This window comes from Notolabrus celidotus, chromosome 12, assembly GCF_009762535.1.
Source record: "Notolabrus celidotus isolate fNotCel1 chromosome 12, fNotCel1.pri, whole genome shotgun sequence".
NCBI classification, from domain to species: domain Eukaryota; kingdom Metazoa; phylum Chordata; class Actinopteri; order Labriformes; family Labridae; genus Notolabrus; species Notolabrus celidotus.
The window spans coordinates 5,281,514-5,303,313 of record NC_048283.1 but is presented as its reverse complement, the minus strand read 5'-3'; the positions used below and the strand labels follow the sequence as shown (position 1 = coordinate 5,303,313).

The following is a 21,800-nucleotide window of genomic DNA, read 5'->3' as shown; positions in this document are numbered from 1 at the left end:
CTTGATGTAGCTATGTAGCTTAGATTTGAGTCAGTTAAGCAGGATAGTTTTAAGCATATATTTTTGTATAATCCAAGAAACCAGTATTATAGCAGCAATGTTAGATTTTATAGGGTTGGCTGTGGTGATGGGGCCCACTGAGATATCTTATCAGGGGGCCCAGAATTCCTGGCGACGCCCCTGGGCTTACTGACTTAAAGAGCTAGGCCAATTCTTGTAATGTCATGAATTTTTTTCCCCTTTTTATTTTCTACATTTTTTTTAAAAAATTCTTATGAAATAAAAAAAAATGAAAAAACCATTTACTTTCGTTCTCTTGTTTCTGGATTTGAGAAAAGGTCATTTTTCTCTTGAAAGGTAAATTGAGAAAACATCCTGGCCTGTGATTGGTCCGTCGCGCCATGACGTAGGCGGATTGTCAATTCCAGTCATACGATCTGTCATCATCGTTCGTACAATGCGAAAAGGGAAGTTGAAAGAAGTGGGAGAGGGACGTCGCGGAGCCTTATGAAATCCAACGCTATAGTAGCTGACTGGGTATCCAACACACTGTGAGGAGCTTCATTGATTAACCCGGAGACACCATCAACAACAACAAGCTCCTTCTTTTAGTAGGTGAGTGGTTTTTGCAGCGTTTAGCTAGCAAGCTAATGTCTGTGTAGAGGGCTCCTCCCGATGCGGCCAGAGCTAAACAACGTTCGCTTACCGCACAGACGCACTTCGCCTAAACTTGCGTCCACCCAGCGTTGACCACTTAATGTCTTTAATGAGAACTCCTTTCTAACCAACTAGCTTCCCACTACCTCACAGTACACATTTGTGTTCTCAAAAATGGATGATTATGACACAGTGAAGGAGAAAAGCTTGGCTTGGTTCGCTTCGCCTGGTTTCCTCGCGTTCTCGCAGCAGCGAATCAGTCGCGTGCAATACACAATGAATAGACTTTCTAGCCGCGTCAGTTCGCTTTCAGTAGGCGAACACGGCTAGCAATTCCAGTTTCTAGCTAGCTGACACTGGAAGGGCCAAGCTAGTTAGCATAGTGAGTTAACGTTGTACGGCTGTTGAATCCGAATCAGTCGTCATATATTTATTAATTATACATATATAATGACTTATTTGATTAAAACGAACACCTGCAACTATATCTATCTCACTGTTTGACGTGGCTACATTAAATTAACTGCTAAGGTTAGCTAGCTGTCATTAGCTGTACACACCCAAAACTGCATCATCTGTGTTTTTTGGATTCCTTAAAACGTCATATAGAGGACAGGTCTCCTGTGGTCACTTATAACCACACTGAAAGTGAAGTGACACAGACTACTGGATCATGCTTGATAACAAAAGGAGATTTGTTTTGGTGTAGACGTTTTGAAGTTATTAGCCAGCGACGCTGCTAACGCTAGTATACGTTACTCTGCTAATTCAAGCTAGTCAACAACAACATAACAGGTTATTTATGGTGAACTGTGTCGTAATGCGATTTCAACGAAGTTTACAGTCATTATTTCTGCCTTCAGTGCTTTGTTGCTGATAGTGCTGATAACAATGATGTCCACGTAACGAAATGTAGGTGTTGTTGTTATTTTTCAGCTGATTCCTGCAGGCTGGGAGACATGAAACTATCTCAGCCTGGAAAGAGTTATTCACATATTTGCTCAGACTTGTGTCATAATCATCCCCTGAGTTTCTCCCCACTCCAGAAGTGTCAGAAGTGTTCACATTCATTACTCAAGTAGAAGTATAGATACTAGGTTTTAAAGAGACTTCTGTAGAAGTTGAAGTATCAACTCAAGCTTTTTACTCAAGTAAAAGTATAAAAGTAAAAATAATGTAATGGGGAAAAATGCCATTAAGGACAAAAGCTTAGGCTGCACCACAGGGGCCTATAGTGCACGACCCCACCTCCCCAAAAAAACATGTTTCTAGAGGCCATAATGACTATAATGTTATATTAATATGTTAATGTTGAAATATTTGGGTTGCACCTGTTTCAGCTGCATTTATGCCCACTAAAAATGAACACATTTTTGCGCAATGCAAATACATTAAAGAACCATATATGTGTATTAGTGAGCATTAACGTGTTTCATGGAGCGGAAGATATGATGACTAGTTGCCTGTAAGTATTGTAATGGTGCAAAAAGTCAAACTTCACAGGCATGCTATCAATAGCCTTTATTGGACTATCAATGTACATCCAAGCATCAAGCACCCACACACATTCAAGACCCGGAACAGCCAGTGTTGACCAACAGGGTCTTACTCAACACAAAGGCTAGATGGCTTCAAAGTAATCTAGGCTAGCCAAAATGTTAGATTACTTTATTAAGACCCTATCACAACACACGCATAGATGTAACGATTAAGAAACTTGGCAGACCGGGACACACCATAACAAATCCATAACAAATCACCAGTTCCCAGCGGACGGTGCCAACTCAACTTTTGTTAGTGATTCAATTTTTCCTGAAAAAACACACACATACACACACATACACACAATCTACATCAAGATCTACTTCAGTTAAGCACAGAACATGTAACAAAGAGTTACCAAAAGGCTTTGTTCAGCCGCGAAAGCAGCCAGAGGTGAGCTCACTGTCACCAGTAGAGGCCTGTTTGTGTGTTTGTGTCTGACGGACTCAGACACAATAATAAAAAGTCCGTAAGAACCATCAGAAAATACAGTAGTCGGCTTAGTTTACTTCAGACTTTTCTGGGCATGTCTCTCTCCCTGCCTTTACTCAGGGGATGCACTGTTTGCATGCTGCATTCAGGGGTGCTCAGAAACAGGAGATGCAGGAACAAAAACTAATCTGGACAGACCGTTACAGGTACAAATAATTGCTCAAGCCTGAATTAAAACAAGCTGAAAAGAAATAAGAGCAACAAGGTTATTTTAAAAAAAGTAAGGAGTAAAAGTAAAAAATCGGCTGAGAAATAATTACTCCAGTAAAGTATAGTTACCCCAAATTTCTACTTAAGTAAGGTGATGAAGTATTTGTACACCTCTGATCTCAACCTTGAAAGAGTTTTCACATATTTGCTCAGACTTGTGTCATAATCATCCCCCGTGTTTCTCCCCTGTTTCACATAACTTCACGTTTGAGGAGCTGTCAGCGGCTAGTTAGCAGAGATTTTCACTGTTCCACCAGTTCATCCACTTTTTCTCACCTTTTAGAAGTTGCAGTTAAATCAATACAGGTGAGACACAGTTAGTGACTCTCTCTCTGCTGTACCTGTGACACTTCTCTATACTTTGCCATACCCCCTCACCCTTATTCGTTGAAGTAATCATGGCAGCAACAAACTTTTGTGTGGAGAGAAAGAAAGTGTAGCTGGTAATTTGAAACTCTTGTTGACTCAGTGTGTCATGAACTATCATAAGATCTCCTCTATTGTCATTGTTTTAATCTCCCGGTGAAGGTTGTTTCATTCAAGACAGATATCACCGAAACAACACAGGAAGCTATTGAATTGCAATCTCTGAATGTCTCCCCATTCTAAAAAAATAAAGCACTTTAAAGGTACAGTGTGTAGTATTATATAGTACTATTAGTGTAAACACTGGGTAGCTAATTCAGTGAGAGGTAGCACAGGTCTTTTATTCCTGCAGAGGTCAGACTTTATAACCAGCAACAAACTCTCTGACCAAAGAACACGAGTGCAATGTCCCCTGTTAGATGGCTGCAACCTCTATCATCTACCTTTTGTAATTTATTTGTTGTGTAGATATATTGTAAATTTACTCATGTTATATTTTATGCGTATTTCTGTGTATATTCTTCATAGGATACACAATAGGATAGGTTTTATATACTTGCTATTATTGTTTGCACTATCTGCTATGCTGCTATAACCCTGTAAATGTCCCTGTTTTGGGATGAATAAAGGATTAGCTTCTCTTATTTAGCAGCATTAAGCAGAACAGACTTGGTAATAGGGATGGGCATTTGAAGCCAAAATACCATTCGATAATCATTGGCATCTATTCAACGATTATTCGAATAATTGAGTTCCTGTGATGCAGCGGCGTGGCGTGTGTGTTTACATTTTGCAGCCATGCTCAATCTCTGGAAATACGTGTGTAGTAGTGTAAGATTCAGAAACTGAGAAAACTGAAAATGTTTTCTTCTTCTTTTGCTAGTTAATGCAGTTAGCATTCTTCTTCTTCTGTTGTTTAAATGCGGTTAGCAAACAGCTTTAAGACGCTCTATAGCCACCGTCTGGTGGGAATATTGATTGCAACCACCGGGGAAAAGGATGAAAAATTGTACTTTTAAAATGAGAAAATATTTGAAGCCAAAATACTATCCGATAATCATTGGCATCTATTCAACGATTATTCGAATAATTGAGTTCCTGTGATGCAGCGGCGTGGCGTGTGTGTTTACATTTTGCAGCCATGCTCAGTCTCTGGAAATACGTGTGTAGTAGTGTAAGATTCAGAAACTGAGAAAACTGAAAATGTTTTCTTCTTCTTTTGCTAGTTAATGCAGTTAGCATTCTTCTTCTTCAGTTGTTTAATGCGGTTAGCAAACAGCTTTAAGATGCTCTATAGCCACCGTCTGGCGGGAATATTGATTGCAACCATGCACCGGGGAAAAGGATGAAAAATTTTACTTTTAAAATGAGAAAATATTTGAAGTAACTTTTCTATTTCACTACTTAGTGAACAAATATTCAAATACTTGAAAATTATTGCCCATCCCTAGCTCTGAGGTTGTCAAAATTAGATTTGGAAGGATGGGAGAATTGCTGCCTTAGATCGCTCATGAGCTGAACACCTGAACAAAACTTTCTGTCTTTGTTTGAAACATTTTTGTACAGAAACAACAATTCCCTGTTCAGACTTGCATGTATTTGCTACCAAATGGCCAAAATGTGTCATGGTTATTTACCTGTGCAGATGATACTTAGTTAACCTTAAATCATGGGAATAATTTGTTCTAATCCAGCTTCCTACCCTAAAGTAATTGTACTGGAATTATGAAAAACACAACATGTATGTTGTTCTTTCCTCTCTCTGTGTGTGTTTGTGACAGCCTCTGACACTAACTGTTCTCTTCTCCCTTGCTCAGGTATTTTCTGCAGTTTTTCCACAGCCCACCAGTGAGCAGAGGAAGAGACCCGACAGTGTGACATGGCAAACAGAGGAGCTACACGACCCAATGGGCCGAACGCAGGCAACAAGATCTGCCAGTTCAAACTCGTGCTTTTAGGAGAGTCGGCTGTGGGGAAGTCAAGTCTCGTACTTCGATTCGTCAAGGGACAGTTTCATGAATTCCAAGAGAGCACAATCGGAGGTATGTTAATTTCTGATGCACTTTTATTTCCCTTCTGTTCACAAAGAGGCTGTGCATCACTAAAATAACCTTTACATTTTAAGCTCATGATGACAATGGGACCAAAAATAGCTGTAACATGAGCCATTGTGCCTGTTCAGTGAATTTATTTCAACAATCATCTGTTGTTTTATAGTAAAGGAAATATTGCAGGGGTATCAAATTTCTTAAATAGTTCCAAACAGCATATGATCAAGTAAGAAAAAGAACAATACACAGAACTGTGCTAATATTCAGGTGGATTCCTGAACGCCTGCTCTTAGTCTCAGGTATATCCATCAGTAACGAGAGGTTAGAGAGTTTCTTATCATCTCTATAGTCTTTAGCAAACAGACTATGCTCACGGGATATTACAGACTTGAATCAAATGATTTCCTTTTTATTGCATTTCTATTTTAGGACTCAACTTTAGAAAATAAAAATAAAACCCTGGACAGCAACCATCACATGGAGTAAATATACTTTAACTGGAGGATTAGTCAAAGGCACAGTGAGAGTTATTGCTGAGGATCTACAGATGCTATGAAATTTAATATTTGGCCAAACCAACAAATATGTGACGTGTAATCATAATTATGATAATAATAATAATGATGATAACAATAGAAGTAAATAAAGTAATAATACTACTAATAATAATAACAAGAATAATTATAATAAAAGTAATAATAATGATAATAGTAATAAATAAAAATTAATAATATATAATAATAAAAATAAATAGTAATACACTTTATTTATATAGCACTTTTCAACACAGGATTACAGAGTGCTTAATAAATGAAAAAAGAAAGAAAAGAAGATTAAACAACAATAAAATAAAAAGAAATAAAAGAGAAATACGACTAAAAACAACATTTCAAAATGATAATAGAACAGCAGGCAGTTAAGCAACATCAGAACTGCAAAAAGACAGAAAATGGGAAGTAAAAAAAAGCAGACCACGAGAGATAAAAAGGAATAAAACAAGTTTAAAAATAGCTAAAACCAACAACAATAAAATAAAAATAACAAAAAAAACTTGTCAGAAGAATAAAACTATTTAAAGATAGGAAATTAAAAGAGAAAAGATAAAAACCCTGCCTTTGATACAGTCTGAAACAGAATAAAAGCAGTGTCAGGGTTAAAGCACGCCCTCCTGTTTAGGCACATCTGTAAAATGTGTTTTTAAAGTAGATTAAAATGGGCAGTGATGGCCTCAAGGTTTAAGACTCAAAGGCTGCAGGTATGCACTTTGCAGTATTTAAGTCAGTCATAGCTGTCAGCAAAGAAAAACTTTAAGTCCTCGTCATAATCATGCTCAAATCACATCGTACTAAATGCTTCTGGTCCCATTTAGATTTTATAAAACAGGTTGTTTAAAACATGTTTGATGTTGTTAGCGCCTCATTTTCCAAATGTGTAAATGTGGACTCAGTGAACCAGATAATCCACCTCTGTGAGTGTGTGTTTGCATTTCCAGCATCGGTCCTCATTTTTCCTCCACAGTCCCACTTTTTGTGTAGTTCGATAGCGACATGCTCATTTGTCATTGGCTCCTCTGCTTTGTGCCTCGACAGCTGCCTTCCTGACTCAGACAGTATGTTTGGACGACACAACAGTCAAGTTTGAAATCTGGGACACAGCTGGTCAGGAGCGCTACCACAGTCTGGCTCCCATGTACTACAGAGGTGCCCAGGCGGCTATTGTGGTGTATGATATAACAAATGAGGTGAGTCAGGTGCCAAGTTCTCTGTCATGCAGTTGCTCTTATCAGCAGTGCTGTCGCAGACCAGAGCTGGAACAGCATCGACAGCATGTTTACATGTGCTACATTTCCCGGTAGAAAACAAACAAACTATGAAGTGCTTTACACGGCTAATGAGAACGCTTATTCCTCCAAAATGCAAACTGTCACACTCCTTATGAAGAGGCATGAGGTTGTGTAGGACAAACCTAAGCTTACCTTAACACTTCAGACACATATTCTACACCTACACATGTCCAAAATATCTCCTGAATGTCAGATTATCCCACATGCATGCAAAATGTCTACAAATGTGACTGCTTTGACATCTCCAAACAGAACATGCCGTTAACATGACCTGTATTGTCTAGTGTGAAATATGAGACGTGCTAATAATAGTTGGAAACTGGCGCGCACGTACACCTATGCGGTCTTATCAATGACGGGGACGGTGGGGGTTTCCCATAAGACATTTTCTTATGAATAGTCTGGACGAAAAACAAGAGCCTTATTTTAATCTCTTGACAAATTAAGTGATGAGTCACCAGCAATGAGTCATCGCTAAACAACACAGTGTTTTGTTGGCAATGTGTATTACTTAATTCATGCATTGACCACTTCATACCAGACATGTTACTCAGCACATAAAGTATTTAAAAAGAGTGTGCAGAGATTTGGTTCTACAAAGGAATCATATGAGGCATAGTTGTAGTTTTTACATCATCCATTTATAAAACAGTGTCCACTCTGCATTCTTAAAGCCTCTGGGAACCCAAATCAACAAAAACGTTCAACCTATGACATTTCAGATCATATGTAAATATTGAAAAGTATGTAAAAATATTAGAACTCAACTTCGATCCATTTTCAAATGTGTTCAATTACGTTTTTTAACACGTTTTCACACTGGGTTTAAAGGGGGCTGGTTTAACCTGATATTTATAACGTAATAAATATCCAACTGGTTAACTAACTATCCCCAGGACCTGTTCACTAACTTTCCGAAGGACCTGTTCACTAACTATCCCCAGGACCGGTTCACTAACTATCCTCAGGACAGGTTCACTAACTTTCCCCAGGACCGGTTCACTAACTATCCCCAGGACCTGTTCACTAACTTTCCCCAGGACAGGTTCACTAACTATCCCCAGGACAGGTTCACTAACTTTCCCCAGGACCGGTTCACTAACTATCCCCAGGACCGGTTCACTAACTATCCCCAGGACCAGTTCACTAACTATCCCCAGGACAGGTTCACTAACTTTCCCCAGGACCTGTTCACTAACTTTCCCCAGGACCTGTTCACTAACTTACCCCAGGACCGGTCCACTTACTATCCCCAGGACCAGTTCACTAACTTTCCCCAGGACCGGTTCACTAACTATCCCCAGGACCGGTTCACTAACTATCCCCAGGAACAGTTCACTAACTATCCCCAGGACCGGTTCACTAACTTTCCCAAGGCCGGTTCACTAACTATCCCCAGGACCTGTTCACTAACTTTCCCCAGGACCTGTTCACTAACTTTCCCCAGGACCAGTTCACTAACTATCCCCAGGACCGGCTCACTAACTTTCCCCAGGACCTGTTCACTAACTTTCCCCAGGATCAGTTCACTAACTTACCCCAGGACCGGTCCACTTACTATCCCCAGGACCAGTTCACTAACTTTCCCCAGGACCGGTTCACTAACTATCCCCAGGACCGGTTCACTAACTATCCCCAGGACCGGTTCACTAACTTTCCCAAGGCCGGTTCACTAACTATCCCCAAGACCGGTTCACTAACTATCCCCAGGACCGGCTCACTAACTTTCCCCAGGACCGGTTCACTAACTATCCCCAGGACCGGTTCACTAACTATCCCCAGGAACAGTTCACTAACTATCCCCAGGACCGGTTCACTAACTATCCCCAGGACCGGTTCACTAACTATCCCCAGGACCGGTTCACTAACTTTCCCAAGGCCGGTTCACTAACTATCCCCAAGACCGGTTCACTAACTATCCCCAGGACCGGCTCACTAACTTTCCCCAGGAACGGTTCACTAACTATCCCCAGGACCGGTTCACTAACTATCCCCAGGAACAGTTCACTAACTATCCCCAGGACCGGTTCACTAACTATCCCCAGGACCGGCTCACTAACTTTCCCCAGGACCGGTTCACTAACTATCCCCAGGACCGGTTCACTATCTTTCCCCAAACAGCTCAGAGTTTAGACAAACAGCTCCGTCTGACACCCGGAACCGAGCTCCTCTGCGTGCACGTACTACACTTCAGCCTCCGCTGCTCCGGGCATCCCATGGTCCTAATGCCCCGGAGACTACAGAGTGATAAAACTAATAAATTATATAAGTCCTGATTCTGAAGTATTTTGTGACTCAGCACTCAGAGACCATTTGAAATGAATATTTTTCAGACTATGGAATTTTTATGTCTTTAGATTCAGAGTCAGGCGGCTCAAACATGCATGCTGTGAACTCTCTCTTGACCTGTCAATCAAAGAGTTAGGCCACGCCCACAGAGTCCTGAGAAATGCTTTGACCTGTAAAATAAGCTGTTTAGTGTTTAGTTTTTTCATCATTGTGGATGTTTGTTTGGATTTTTGTTGAAACTTGATTACACATTACATTTTGATATTCTATATGAATTTGAAATATTCCATTTACGTTTCCAGAGGCTTTAACACTCCAAAATATTCATCTCCTGTAAAAACAGCTTCTCAGAAACAGATAAAACCAAGGCAGCAGCACATTTAAGTGACCCTGTCCTCATGTTTTTGTGCAGAAAGTCATTCTTTAAAAAGGATAAGGGCATAAAATATATCTATCTCTTAAACTTTACTCGTGCAGCAGTTTTGTTCACCTTTAGCTAAAGACTAATGCATGACAGAGCAGCATAATCCTGTCTCCTGTCCTGTGTAAACTGCTGCTGCTCACTGTACCTGAGCTGAAGATATTGGATTCATATTTCATCTAAACCGTGTCTGCAGTGAGTCTGCGGGCCTTGAACAGATAAGAGGAGCCCAGTCTGAAACCATGAGAAGACTCCGGCTCGTCCTGATCTTTCCATCACATGGATCTTATTTTTATTTGCACTAACTGAGTCACCCCCCCTCCCTCCTCCTCCCTGTTATGTTTGCCAGGAGTCATTTGTGCGGGCGAAGAACTGGGTTAAAGAGCTTCAGAGACAAGCCAGTCCAAACATTGTAATAGCTCTGGCTGGGAACAAGGCTGATCTCGCAAACAAGAGAGCACTGGACTTCCAGGTATGTCTTCTTTTGATCCTAATTAATAAGTGTGAACAGATGCAGGAAGTCATTTTGAATAGACTAAAGGTTGTGTGTGTGTGTGTGTGTGTGCCTGTGTGTCTGTGTGTCAGTGTTGGAGGTCATGTAAACACTCACAGGCTGATTGTTATTTGTAAGATATACCTGTCTGTCTGGTTGGCCTTTATCTGTCCTCTTCTTGGTACATACCCTCTGTACTTCCTTCACATGAAGTGAGCGGTGCTTTCCGTATGACACAATTAGATGAGCAAAGTGTGAGTTCATTAGAATTAGTGACTCACTAATGTTAGTTTCACTTTCACAGGATGCACAGTCGTACGCAGATGACAACAGCTTGCTTTTTATGGAAACGTCCGCAAAGACCTCTATGAACGTGAATGAGATCTTCATGGCCATTGGTAAGTATCTTTAATCTGTGACTGTTATATTATACACGTCTTAGATTATTATTAGAGGCCTAGTGCTGATACTCTAATCTCCAAACCAGCTGTGGACAGTCAGGGTTACATGATGTCTGAGCAAAAACAACATGTACTGAGGTGACTTTGAGTAACTGTAAAAGACAGAGTTGTTTTTGTTTCTTTATTTAACCTTTATTAACTAGGTTGGTCCCATTGAGATCAAAGATCTCTGGAGATCGGGCCAAGACAGTCAGCAGCAAAAAACACAAAGTTACAGACATAGACACACAGAGAACCAAAGTACAATTTACAACACAGCGTTTATTGCAGAAAGAGCAATTACCAAGGAGGCAGTTTCAGCAAGATACACTAAAAACAGCAACATCCTAAAGATTCAACTTCCAGGTCTTTCATTTTAGATTTTAAAACATTAAGTGACAAACATTAAGCTCCTTGAGTTTCAAGCCATTCTGCAATAAATTCCATTCTGAGGGTGCAGAATACCTAAAAGCCCTTTTCCCAATTTCTGATTAAAACCCATAGACTGTATAAAATATGGACGTAATATCCATGATGTCACCCATCTGTTACTGAGCGCTGTTTTGAAGCTAATCAACGGCGGCAGCCATATTGGAAATGCTGAACTCAACCAGGCAGAGTGTGACGTTAAGAGGCGGGGTTTGAGCTTCCTAGCCAACAGTTATGTGTTCCCTTCCAGGAGTCCAGTCAGTCATGTCCTTATTTGGGCAAAAACTTGTAATCTTAATATCTTCTGACCCGTCACGTTAGAAAAAAATTCACCCCCCCCCCCCCGTACAGTGTGTGCTATTAGAGAGATTAGCTACTGTAGCCAAGTCCTTTTTTGAACCAGGCTGTAAACATGTTTATTAATGCTGCAAAGATCATCTTTTTCCCATTCATGTCTATGTGGTCTGGTGTTTCTGCAGCCAGCCTCAAGCGGATTCTTGATGTATTGCAGTTTATAATACTTCTGCATTGGCTTCATATTTTGAGATCGGAGGTTGCCGCTTGGTTTCAAGCCATTCTGCAATAAATTCCCGGCTGAGGGGGCAGAATAACTAAAATCCCTTTTCCCAATTTCTGTTCGAGCTTTTGGGAGAGAAAGCATCCAAAAGTTCTGGGAACTTTACTGTGTGATAAAGACACAGAGGTAGTGTGGCAGCAGATCAAGAATAGCCTTATAAATAAAAATGCACCAATGTACCAACCTACAGGTCACTAGACACGGCCAACCACGGCTGCACGTTTTGCACAAGTGGACTATAGTTGGTAGGAGTGCAACGGATCAAAAAACTCACGGTTCGGATCGGATCACGGTTTTGAGTCACGGATCGGATCATTTTTCGGATCAGCAAAAAAAAAAGACGACAAGACAAATATAACTTTGTCCCTCCATTTATTTTGTATAAAACTTTCCCCATTAAATAAAAACAACATTCAACTCAAAATGTACTGCATGTGCAAAGCACCCTATCTGTGGGCCCAGTCCTGCCTTATTCACTGCATTTCATGGCATGGCAAGTGAAGGAGCAGAGGAACTTCTAAAATTTCACTCTATTCTTCTTTCAATCACTGATTTTCACCGTCTACTTTTCTTTGAGCTGCAAACTGTGAACACACCGTTTGATTCTAGGGTCCTACAGCTGGCAAAGTGCCAACATGCGAACTGCTACATAAACGAAAGTGAAAGTTAAAAATTGTACTGGCAGCATTGGACTCTAAGTGACCCAGTAACAGCCTGTCTGCGTATCGTTGACATGGAGACAAGTCCTGGTAAACACGCGGTGACCCGACCAAAACACAGAGTGAAGGAATAACAGTTCGGGGACCACAAATAGACAGCCGGATGCGGTCCGCGGGCCGCGTATTGACGGCCTCTGGTCTAGTGGGTGCGCAACTGAATTTCATAACGTGGCTCAAGCACATTCAGCCTTCACTGTATTTCACAGGGAAACCAAAATGCTCCAATACATGTGACTTACAAGATGCAGGAGGGTTTTCAAGTGCCTCTGCTCCTTCACTTACCACGACTACCGCTGCGCTTGACGAGTGAGTGTGGATTGAACATGCGGCCATCACGTGAACACGCGCAACTTTTTTCATCAACCGATCCGCGGACTACGTCCGTGCCGAACCGTGGAGAGGCATCCGAACGGATCACGGATCAACGGTGATCCGTTGCACCACTAATAGTTGGGCATAAGTTATGAATATACTATGTATACGCCCAAAATTGAAAAAAAGATTGATAATTCAGTGTATGTCAGCGTTTTAGAGGCATTTTGATACGTCAGGAAAACGCTGACTAAATCATGAATACATATTTTTCTCACACTTTGCTTCTGTCATTAAAGTTAGTTTTTATCATAGTTATTTATGTCCAAGTGTTGAAGTTTATTTTTAATTTAATATTAGATTCTATTAAAATAGGATGTAACTCCATGATTGAGAGCCCCGAATCAGATTAGCTTTGGACTGTACCCACCTGAGGGGTCTTTGCCGTCTCAGTAAGTTGGTTGGGAGCAAGACCACAGCTCTGCTTGCTGCTCCCTACTTTCAAGACTCTGGCTTCAGATGAAGTCACCTCAGCAGCATGCCACCCTCTGCTGCTGTGGGTATTTTGGCCCCACGTTTGTGAAAGCAGAGGAAGTGAGGTTGCATTGCCCATCATCACAATACAGTCAGTAATTCCAACCCCTGACCCTTCTACCAAAGTTTAAACTTCTAGGTTAAGTTAAGGACACTTCAGAAGAAGAAATGATGAACAGGCCAGAAATGTCTTGGCAGGCTACAAAACCACATAGGACAGTGGAGGGGGTCAGGGTGTATTGGGGAATGTCATAGATCAGCCAAAGGGTGTTCAGGATCTACTTTCTCTAAAGATGCAAAATAAGCTTGAGTTAAAAGTTACAAACCCAAAGTCATGACTAGTTTTGGTGTCTTTAAAGTTGGGGTTATATTGATATTTATTCCTGATGTTATCGACCGTGTTTGTCCACCATTGCAGCAAAGAAGCTTCCCAAGAACGAGCCTCAGGCAGCCGGAGCCGGCAGCGGGCGGAACCGGGGAGTGGACCTGACAGAGACAGCTCAGCCCAGCAGCCGCCCCTGCTGCAGTAACTAACCCAGCTCTTCCTGCACACACATCCCCGCCCACCCCCCACCCCCACACACACACCCACCCCTCCTCTCCCTCCCCCAACTGAACATCTGGACATCGGGCTCCTTGGCTTCCTGACGTCAGACCTCACTCCCCTGGAATAGCTAAAAGACTCTGTATAGCTGCATTTCTAATACCTTTTTTTTTTTTTGTTGATGTTCTTTTTGTTTCTTTTTTTTTTTTTTTAACTTTTTTTAAGAAGTGTATATCAGTATAATGGATGCATGTATCACTACAACGCCTAAAAAACACATTTTTATCTCTTATTCAGTCGGAAGACGAACCCCATTTAGGAAAGATGAGCGAGTGAAACACCGTGAACGAACGAGTGATTGTGTTGTGTGTGAATTTTCCAGGAGTGATCTGCTGATGAGAAGGTGTAGCCTCATTTGTCACTTCACAGGGTTGACTCGACATGAGCGACGCCGCCTGCCACACGCTTGGTCTGTGCGGGGTGTCGTCGTGCTCACAATCAGAGGAAAACCAAATTGTTCCCACCTTGAGACGCCTGATTTTTCTGACTTGTCTGTTGTGCAAAACCAAGAATCCCTCCTACATCACATCTGTTACACAAGAAGTCATCTTCATCCAAGGCTCCTGATGAGACGTGTGGAAAAAGACGTCTGGTTTTTGAAATAAAAGATTTATTGTTTTGGGAATAGAAGAAAAAAAAATCTGTACACACCCGGCCTCTCGTGTAAACGTCAGTATCTCCGTGGGGTGGAATACATGGAGTATTGGGAGCAGAGACATCAGGAAACAACTTCAAATGAGGCCGGTGTTACAGAATTAAAATAAATGTTGGGTTACTTTTCTCCTTTTTTGATTTTTCTAAGTCTTGTGTTATTTTGGGATCACAAAGTCTCTCACAGAAAACCTCCAGACGTGATATTTCGACAGATCTGATGGATTCACATGGAAAATAAAATAAACAGGAAACCTGAAGACTGCCGAACTTTCTGCTTGCAAAGACTTTTAACATACGACGAGATATGTTAAACCTCGTCTTTGTCCATCCGCTCTGTTTCTATCCAGGCCAGTAGACAACCCGCATCAATTTGGGTGAACTCGATCACAGTGGGGGGGGTCTTGTTTTTAGAGTTCAGACTGCACACGAACAGAAATTCGGACTAGTTCCCATCGTCACAAGTCTGTGGAAAAAAAATATACTCTAATGTTGTTATAGGGTGCAATGTCGTCTTCTTCCTCCTTTAATACAGCTTGCAGAGCTCACTTGGACATAATTTAGAGATCAAACAATTGTACAGTTTAATATAGGTCTGCTTTTTTTATTTTATTTTGATTTCATCCTAGACCTTGTCACAAACTGGTCAAATGTTAAGCAGTGGTGGTCTTTTTTAGGTATATGTAGTGTTATTAACAGAATCCCTCTCTGGTGTCTTGTTACTTTTTCTCAGAAATGGTCCATGGTCATGTTTGAAAGGAACTTTTATTGCATTGCACAGTGTTGATCATGTTTTAATTAATGACTGCCCTTCGATTTTATATGACGGACTGTATTGGACTCTGCTAACCTCCAGCTATAAGCAGGTAGCATCATTAACCGTACTGGTGGTCTCTCTTACAGCTCAATGAATTTTAATGATGTAAAACAGCATTACTAGTGATGGGCTGATCAGTTTTGAGTGTCTGAATACAACTTAATAAATTCAATAAAGAGGTCTCTTGTACGCCTTTTTTGATCAGTGTCAGTAACATCACATGCAGACGACTATTTTTATTTGGATTTTCTAAGAGCATTTTTTTATTGAGACCAACTGAGATGTTTCAGAGTTTTGATTTCTGAGGCGTTGGAGGGTCTGTTTCTCCTTTATCAGATATGAGAGCTGAAGAGAGACAGAAGACGTGAGCAGAGTGTCGAGTCCGGGGATGGAACCAGTGACTGCCGTGACCAGGACAATCTCCTCTGTGCATGTGGCGCTCGCTTTAACCACTGACTTAAACTGGACATAGAAGGTTTGTTATTTTCAACCCTTTATTCTGAAACAACAACCATCCACTAAATCTTTACAGATCTGAGTTTAAAGGTTTTATAATCGTCAAAATAACTGTCGGGATTTCTATCAAAGACTTTAATAAAAAACAGGTTAAAAGAGAACTACACAGCAGCTTCACCTTTACAAGGTAAATGGGCAAAAAGACAACAGCCATGCTAGCATTGTTTCTTTGCCAGAGTGCATTAAAACATGTTATTTTGCATAAATAATCTCACTGTGTTGTACAACAGGCTGTAGCATGAGGTATCCTACATATATTAGCACTAAAATTCAGGTGAAGCTCAGAAATGTTCACGGTCTATTGTCACTTCACTCAAAATCACAAATGTCTGCCTCATGGTGGCGTTAGAGGAAAGACAGGACCAGCAAACTCAGGCTTCATGTTCCAGATTATAGATCTGGATGAAACAATCTTTTTTTTACGTATTTATTTTTACTCAGGATAAGCAGTATAAAAAACTTCATTTTGCATATTAAATCACATGCACAGACAGAAATAACTAAGCTGCATGACCTGTGAACATCCACTCAGCCCTGATAAATCTCAACCCTCCATTTTTATTCTCAGGTGAATACATCCATTCATACTCTAAAACTTACAATAGCACACGTACAGTTATATAACCATGAAAATTCACCACTTTTGTTAGTGTTCAATGGACAACAGTAAATGCTTTCACCTCTCCTGTAAACATTAATAATAATAATAACTTTATTTGTTTAGCATTCTTCAATACAAGTAACAAAGTGCTTCACAAAAACAATAAAAGCAAACTGACAGTAAAAGCAGAGAGGTAAAACGTCAAAAATTTAAATAAATTCACAAAATAAAAGCTTTACTATAACGGTGTGTCTTGAGTAGTGAAATAAGATTAGGGACTGACTCTGCAAGTCTGATCTCCTCTGGCAGGCTGTTCCACAGTCGGGGGTCTCTGACAGTGACGGCCCTGTCGCCTTTAGTTTTTAGTCTAGACTATGGAACAGCAAGCAGAGCACTGCCAGAGGATCTCAGACTGTGTCCTGGTTTATGGGGGGGATAAATCATAACTTTTCTTACATACTCCTGCCTATCATGAAAATAATTACAGATATAACTTAAAATAAGAACTTGGGGACCTCGCAGTTACACTCTGTCTCTAAAGAGAGTCACTAAACATCTGCTTGCATCAGAGTTATAGATTAATTCAACTTGAAATCAATTTGAAAACGTGATCTGTATTATCCACTATGAAATGACATTTTAAATACTTACAGAAGGATTAAATAAAGACTAACTACAACAGTTTATCACTGCAGGGCTGTAAAGGCGGGGAAGTTTACAGAACTGTCATCAAATTCAATGCTTGAAGGCCAAAATATTTTGACTTTAATCCAAAAAATGTCTTGAGCTCCAAAAAATACAGGATCCAACAGTCCCCATGCAACTAGAGACTCATTCAGGCTTTGATTCAAAATATGTAGTCTCTGAGGACAAGCCTGAATTACCCTCATGACATCTCTTTAGTACATCATGTTTCTGTCTGACGTTCAAGCTGTGGCTCTCACCGTGACATTCAAAACTATAATTACATGCCAAGTCAATAAATGCATCAAACTACTGTTAATAAACACAACCTTCAGTTGCAGCTCCACTGAAACCACATCTGTTACTGTCTTGGTTGAGCCCTTGTGCCAGCTTTATGTAGATCTCACATCTATTTTGCGTTTCCACGGTCTGGCTCTCCTCTCTGGTCTTGGCTGTGTTCCCTCCCTACATTTCTCACACTCCTCATCCTCAAAGTGCTGCCTCATTCAGACCTCTGAACTCATCTCTGCGTTTGGCCAAGACTCAAATCCCTGTGCAGAAAATGACCTCCTACTCTTGACAATAATGGCCCCTTACAACCTCATTAACAGCCTGTTCATCCTGCACCACCCACACATCTGCAGACAGAGAGAGGAAACGCAGTCAGGTGGTTGCAGAGCACGCGGATCAATAAGTGATTAAACTCAGGGTCTATAAAGAGGCTAAGACCTTTAGCTGCTTTGATGATGTCCCTCAACCATAGACTGTATAAAGAAGGAGAAAGCTTTTGGGTTTTAAAGTGAAACACAGAGGTAGTGCATTCTTTCTGAGAGCCAGCAGAGGGCAGCTCCAATGATTACTAAAGGAGAGGAAACAACTCTTCTTCTGACTTGATGTATTACCTCTCTGGACACTGTTTACCACTGAGCTCTGAGGTTTATTACAAATCTGAAGTCTCTCACTCATCATTGCTCCCTCAATGCTGGAGCATGGCCTTCATTGTCTAGACTTAATCACTGACATGTCCTTATCTATAAAGCAATTCTTCAAAGCTCCCTGCAGCAAAAACAATCTGCTGCAGGGAGCTGGTCTCCTTTATTTAAAAGCAGAGTGAAGTCTTTGGAGGAAGATGCATCAGGTTGTCGATGCTTTGACTGATGATTATCTATTCTGTGATCCAGGATGTGTTGACATGTTTTTGCATGCAGATGAGCTTCCCTGAGACGGTTTCTGACAGTTTGTGCAGAAATTCTTTGGCTTATGCAAACCGATTGTTGCAGCAGCTGTCTGGGTGGCTGGCCTCAAGCGATCTTGGAGGTGAAGATGCTGGATGTGGAGGTCCTGGGCTGGTGTGGTTACACGTGGTCTGCGGTTAGATTCTCTGAAACGCCTTTGGAGACAGCTTATGTAGAGAAATGAACACTCAATTCACGGGCAACAGCTCTGGTGGACATTCCTGCAGTCAGCATGCCAGTTGCACGCTCCCTGAAAACTTGCAACATCTGTGGTATTGTGCTGTGTGATAAAACTGCACATTTTAGAGTGGCCTTTTATTGTTGCCAGCCCAAGGCACACCTGTGCAATAATCATCATAATCAGCATCTTGATATGCCATACCTGTGAGGTGGATGGATTATCTCGGCAAAGGAGAAGTGCTCGCTAACACAGATTTAGACACATTTGTGGACAATATTTGAGAGAAATAGTCCTTTAGTGTACGTAGAAAAGTCTTAGATCTTTTGAGTACAGTTTGAGTGTTGCATTTTTGTTCAGTATATGTTGTGTCTGTAACTTTGTAAAATATTTTTTTAATATGGATTAAGCTTTTCTGGTTAATTTAATTCAAGATTTAAAGAAAAATCAACTTTTATTATTTCGTATCTTCTCGCTCGGAGGCAAATCTTTTCATAGCTGTTACGTGAGGCTGAAGCTGTCATAAGAACAAGGAATACTGAAGGTGTACACGTTCAGACAGTCTTTTTTTAAAAGCATTCATAGTGGTGCTCATTTTGATCAGTTATCTAAACTAGAAGCTTGTCTTAAAGATAAAAATACATACACATACACAACCTTGCCCCTCCATATCTCTCTGACCTCCTCCATACTGCCACACTCGTCCGCACCCTCAGATCCTCCTCCTCCTCCATCCACCTCACTGTCCCCCCTGCTCGCCTTGTTACCATGGGGAGCAGAGCCTTCAGCTGCTCTGCTCCCCAGCTCTGGAACTCTCTCCCACCTGACCTCTGTAACACTGACTCTCTCCCACATTTTAAATCAAAACTCAAAACTGTTTAAACTCTTTTACTCCATCTGACCACAACTCCACTGTCCATTCACTTAAAACTTTTTAAATTGTATTTTATTTACTGTTTGTTATTCAAACTCTATTTGATTTAATGTTGAAAGGTGACCTTGAGTGTCAAGTAAAGGGGCCTATAAATAAAATGAATTATTATTATTATTATTATAAAGGTGTGGATGACCAGAGGCTGCACAGTGGTGCAGTGGGTAGCGCTGTTGCCTCACAGCTAGAAGGTTCCTGGTTTGAATCCCCGGCCGGGCGGGTGCCTTTCTGTGTGGAGTTTGCATGTTCTCCCCGTGCATGCGTGGGTTCTCTCCGGGTTCTCTGGCTTCCTCCCACAGTCCAAAAACATGCTCAGGTTGATTGATCACTCTAAATTGCCCGTAGGTGTGAGTGTGTGCATGAATGGTTGTCTGTCTCTCTGTGTTAGCCCTGTGATTGGTTGGCGACCTGTCCAGGGTGTACCCTGCCTTCCGCCCGAAGCCAGCTGGGATAGGCTCCAGCACCCCGTGACCCCTAACGGGATAAGCGGTCAAGATAATGGATGGATGACCAGAAATTTCTTACTGCTAAACTCAGAAAAAAACTGAAGTTATTGTTATTGACCCCAAACACCTCAGAGAGACTTTTTTTCTGATAATATAACTTATATAACCAGGTCACTCTTGAAAAAGAGGTTTTAAATCTCAATGAGTCTTTTACCTGGTTAAATAAATAAAGAAGAAGAAGAACTACCTTAGATGGCATCAGTCTGGCATCCAGCACCTCTGCGGGGAATCTAGGAGGGAGTCCTATTTGATCAAGATTTGTCCTTCAACTCCCACATTCAGCAAATTTCAAGGTCAGACTTTTTTCACAAGATTTCCAAAATTAGGCACGTCCTGTCTCAGAGCAATGCAGAAGGACTAGTCCATGCATTTGTTACCTCCAGGTTAGATTACTGTAATTCCCTTCTATCAGGCTGCCCTGATAAGTCTCTAAAGACTCTTCAGCTAGTTCAAAACACTGCAGCTAAAACTAGGAAGAGAGAGCACATATCTCCAGTGTTAGCACATCTCTCCAGTGTTAGCTTCTCTAAAATCCTTCTTCTGATTGATTGATTGATTGATTGATTGATTGATTGATCACTTCTAATTAATCAATCAATCAATCTTTATTTGTATAGCATCAAATCACAACGTTATCTCAAGACGCTTTTACAAACATAGCAGGTCTAGACCGTACTCTAGACAGGATAAGACTCAGTCTGATCTCATCTCAATCCACCATGAGCATTGCACCTCGCAGTATTTAGCAAGTTACAGCGGCGAGGAAAAACTTCCTTTTAACAGGCAGAAACCTTGAGCAGAACCAGACTCATGTTAGACACACTTCTGCCTCGACTGAATTAATTAATGGGAGTTACAGTGTGAAAAATAAAGCACAGAGATCTTTAGAGGGAGCTTAAACACTGCTTATTTTCTCCCCTCTGCACATGTTTGCTGCATAAGGCACTTCGCATGTCAGATTTCCAATTTCAGGAGCCTTGAATCTTTTCAAGCATTGAACAAACACTTGATTGAGGCATACGGAAGTTCTTTATCACACAGGGAGTATATCTATAACCTCTCAGACGGCCTCTTGTGCTGTAAAGACTTGCATGTTGGCTGAATGCAGAGGCTGTTTGCTAGATGTGCTTTTTTGAAGGACATCAGAAGCACACAAAGCAACAATAAAGGAGTCTATCGCTCCTCATCTGAAGATATGAAACTATTTTAAACTGAATTCAGCTTCTTTCTTGCCTTTCCACCGTTTCTCTGGCAACAAAATCCCATTTTGAACTGTGCAGGATGAGACGGTCTGCCGCCTGCCAAAGAGCAGGATAAAATAAGAACCAAGCATTTTGTTTGTGTTCTTGCAGTTTGATCAGAAAGCTTAGGTGTGTCAAAGTTCCCAAACAGAAAGCAGCGCTGAGGTTTTGACATATTAAAGGATTACATACATAAAAGGTTTCTCTCTGTGCGGCTGAGAGTGATGGAATCAGCATTCAGTTCTGTCTGTCAGCGCTGGAGTCGATGGAGATTGTTTCACTTCCATCTCTTTGGCCGAGCTCCTGAGAAAGAGCTGGAAAAACTCTTTCTGTTCAAAACAAGATAAATAAATGTCAGTGTGTTCATGAACTTTTCCTATAACAGAATAATACAGTGTGTCAACACTCTTTAATATTCCAAATGCTGATATATCTGGACTTTGTTTCTTTTTGAAGCATGT

At 41.0% G+C, this 21,800-nt stretch overlaps 1 protein-coding gene across 3 annotated transcripts; it reads left to right on the top strand.

Moving 5' to 3' along the window:
- The first annotated feature begins 422 nt into the window (after positions 1-422).
- On the top strand, positions 423-15,636 carry rab5ab (RAB5A, member RAS oncogene family, b). Of its 3 annotated transcripts, none has more exons than XM_034698178.1 (6): positions 423-615; positions 5,085-5,309; positions 6,908-7,059; positions 10,221-10,343; positions 10,669-10,762; positions 13,794-15,636. In XM_034698178.1, exons 2-6 carry the CDS (start codon positions 5,147-5,149, stop codon positions 13,907-13,909), a joined length of 648 nt encoding a protein of 215 aa, XP_034554069.1. In that variant the 5' UTR covers positions 423-615; positions 5,085-5,146; the 3' UTR covers positions 13,910-15,636. The 3 variants fall into 3 exon arrangements, with proteins under 3 accessions (XP_034554069.1, XP_034554070.1, XP_034554071.1); XM_034698179.1 differs by having other exon boundaries at positions 426-611; XM_034698180.1 differs by lacking the exon at positions 423-615 and adding an exon at positions 3,107-3,207.
- The last annotated feature ends 6,164 nt before the right edge of the window (positions 15,637-21,800 follow it).

Bases quoted from the DNA above. Each gene is read 5' to 3' on its own strand.
- rab5ab (XM_034698178.1), top strand. From the start codon at position 5,147: ATGGCAAACAGAGGAGCTACACGACCCAATGGGCCGAACGCAGGCAAC. The intron at 10,344-10,668 runs GTATGTCTTCTT...TCACTTTCACAG, and splicing joins AGAGAGCACTGGACTTCCAG to GATGCACAGTCGTACGCAGA. The intron at 10,763-13,793 runs GTAAGTATCTTT...CCACCATTGCAG, and splicing joins TGAGATCTTCATGGCCATTG to CAAAGAAGCTTCCCAAGAAC.